We start from the raw sequence: 3,412 nt of genomic DNA, 5'->3' as shown, positions 1-3,412 counted from the left end.
TTTATATGTCACAAGCTTCAAATCGGAATTGATTTTTTTGACATTTGAGAAAATCATTGCACATGCACAGTTCTTTCAGTTTCAGTTTTCAATCCGATCAAATGTTTACATGCACTCTCAATCATATTAGAAAAGGAATAAACCACACATTTCATTCAGATCGAGCTCAATCAGATCGATTAAGGTGTTTTCATGAAGGCTTTTCAGTCCGATTAAGCCGTCAACCCAATTAACGAATCATTTGGTTGCATGTAAACATAGCCATTGATCTCTAAACACAAACCATAAGACTAAAACAAGAGAGCATGGCAAGGAAAAGAATACCAAAGAATAAGAGCATGATACTAATGATTCTTTCACAAGTAACTACAAATTAGCCCATTGAGGTGATAGAATCATGAGACTATCTTTATGATATGAATGTGATTTTATGATAGCTTTGATTCCAGGGTTTTATTTTCTTTTTGCATGTATTGCAGGGTGCTGATAGCAGGCAGAAGCAGAGGGAAGCGACGGGCCTGGTGGAGAGGAGGCAGTTCTGTAGCTGGCCGTGTAAATGTGGTGTGCGGCCGCCGTGTGCCCCTGGAGTCAGCTCCATCTTGGATGGCTGCGGGTGCTGTAAAACATGTGCACGGCAGATTGGGGAATCGTGCAATGAGAGGGACGTCTGTGACCCTCACAAAAGCATGTACTGTGACTTTTCCAAAGACCAGCCGCGTTATGAAGTTGGCGTCTGTGCTTGTGAGTGAGCGTTTTATGAAAAACCATGTGTAGTAGTTACAATCAACATCACAACATCTTTAAAATAAGAACATTTACTTGAGAAGCTAAACTGTTTTTAGAGAATACAGTGCTGTAATAAGAATCCACACACATGATATAAGGAAAAAAATATTGTGACCACAAATGAAGAATCCATTCCTACAATGTTTATTTTGTGGCCACATTATAATCATTTGTTCCCTTGTTTTAGGTAAATTGTGGCCACATTGTACTACTTAATTCCCTCTTTTTAATTTAGTTAGGAGGAAAGTTTTTTTTGACCTTATGACCACAAGTGGATAGCTTGAATTAAGTTTTATTTTTTTGTACTCCATAGTCAATCCTGCATATTTTTGCAGACATGATGGGGGTTGGCTGTGACCTGAATGGGGCTCACTATGATAACGGACAGGCCTTCCAGCCCAGCCCACTCTACAAGTGCACTTGCATTGCTGGAGCCATCGGCTGCACTCCTGCCTTCATCCAAAAGCCAACTGGAATGTTGAGTCCCGCAGCTCTCCAGGGCAGCTTGCCAGCAGGACTCAAGAGTAATCAAAGCCCCAAACACCAGCAGGACACCACCTACAGGACCATGTCAGGTGAGTGTGGTGAGACATTAAAACCAAAAACAGCATTCAAAACACGTCATGTTATTTGAATATTCTGAGAAAATAATTCTATCCATCAGGATTTGATTAGATTGAAACATGTAAGTATGGAATTTTATTGATTAATACTATTTTTCACCAGCCACACAGGTTTACTTACATCAGCAGAAAACAAAAATAATTTCAGAGGTGAAGAGGGTCATTACATTTGATGAAAATTTAAGAAAAGAAAACAACAATACTGAGTCTATTAAGAAAGTAAATACTGTAGGTTCCATTTTGATTTCATGTTGACTAAAATGGAATGTTCCATGTCAATACAATTAAAGTTGGATAGCATTTGTCGCATAATGTCTGTTATAATAGAAAAATATGGAGTGTCTATTTACACTTTTTACACAAGTGCAAATAGCCCACTTTGATGGCTAAGGCTATTTACTCTAACTCCACCCACCAATGTCTAGTTGAGCCAGACGAAATTACAAAAGAAACATCTCAGTTACGTATGTAACCTTGGTTCCCTGAATAGGTAACAATGTGTCGACAGCTGATGCTATGAGAACACCTCCTGTAGTGGCTGTCTTAAGCCTATACAGAAACACACCAATTTATTATCTGCTGACGCTGATGCCGCCCTCCCTGAGGCACCACAGTTGTATCCATTCACTTTATAAATGTGCAAGGTGCAATTCTAAGCCAAGGAAGTACTCAAAATTGGTATGCTTTGCCTCCAGAAGTGAACCTGAGAAACTTCCTGTCTCTGAATGATCTGAATGTGGAAATGAGAATCCTTCAGATCTATGTTCTATCATCTACATGTTCTTCAGTGTCAATATACGTGTACTTAACAATCCTGCAGTGTGGTTCAGTTGATGCAAGTCTAAAATGAGATGCAGACCTCCATTCTTCTTCAGCACTAGAAAGTTCCAGTGGTAAAAGCCAGACTCCCTCCTACAATGAGGCACTTCCTTTATGGCTCCTTTCTCCAAAGGGGAGAGTATCTCGTCTCAAAACCAGGCTTTCCCTCATCCTGCAGCTCAGGATTAACCATGTCCTTAAGGAAATCTGCTTGTTAGGCCTGCAGAACTGCCATGGTATGCAGCACCACACCAGCCTGACTGGCAGCCAAATAAGATTTACCAATCAGCACTGAAGTTGTTCTGCATGACTTGTATGTGAAGCCTCTCCACAGCACGATAAACAGCTCGGTATAAGCTGACAAATGCAGCGCCTCCTGACTGCAGGGAGCAGCTAAACCACTGCTGAACTCCTCAGAGTCCCGACAGCAGTGGTCAAAAGAATGTCATCCAGAGACCACATCCCATGCTTCCGGGCTGGGACATAATAATATCATAATTATGAGCAAATTCAACCGGTGAAATAGGGTTAACATGCTCCAGTGAGAGAGAGAAAAAGACCCACAGAGCTTTACCTCGAGTGATGGGGTGTAGTCAGTCCCCTCCTTTCCTTGAAAAGAAGGTGAGCAGAGAACTAAGTATTTTTAAATACTTCTAAAGTACTTTTAAAAAATCCACAGTGCACACAGCTAGCAGAGTCATTAAGTGCAGCACAAGTTTGATGAATGCCCAAACACTTGACACACTTACCGTGCATGTCCTCATTCATAATAAAACGAAGACAGCACGGAACACACTTCTGAAATAACATTGTGTTCCCCACAAGGAGTATTATCCACTCAAAGAGGTTGCTGAACATGAAATCCAATCCTGATGCACAAAGACATAAGCTTCCTGAAGAGAAGAAATCTGAGGAATGATGATGACCCTTTTGAGGTGCTGGTGCAGCTCATAATGTTACCCAAGCTCAAAACCAGGGTTCCTATCGTGGACCATAGAGGACACCTTTAGTGATCAGCAGGTTCAATTTGGTTAGTGTTAGGGCTAGGTATAGGGGTGCAGTTGGTACAAAGAGCCAAGGAGTAAAGTGATATGCCATTAGATCTCAAGTTCAAGTTCAAGTTCAAGTCTGCTTTATTGTCAATTCTTCCACATGTACAGCACATACACACAGAGAATTGAAAT

General features: G+C 41.0%; 1 protein-coding gene across 1 annotated transcript in view; it reads left to right on the top strand.

The window, feature by feature from the left end:
* LOC107703906 (WNT1-inducible-signaling pathway protein 3-like) overlaps positions 1-3,412 on the top strand; it is a 21,834-nt gene that overhangs the window by 639 nt on the left and 17,783 nt on the right. The window contains exons 2-3 of the mRNA XM_016506709.1: positions 457-741; positions 1,122-1,361. Coding sequence (XP_016362195.1) covers positions 457-741; positions 1,122-1,361 — 525 coding nt within the window. The remainder of the gene's footprint in view (positions 1-456; positions 742-1,121; positions 1,362-3,412) is intronic.

The sequence above is a fragment of the Sinocyclocheilus anshuiensis genome, unplaced genomic scaffold, assembly GCF_001515605.1.
Source record: "Sinocyclocheilus anshuiensis isolate Anshui unplaced genomic scaffold, SAMN03320099.WGS_v1.1 scaffold2504, whole genome shotgun sequence".
NCBI lineage: Eukaryota > Metazoa > Chordata > Actinopteri > Cypriniformes > Cyprinidae > Sinocyclocheilus > Sinocyclocheilus anshuiensis.
This window is presented reverse-complemented; position numbering and strand designations above follow the sequence as displayed.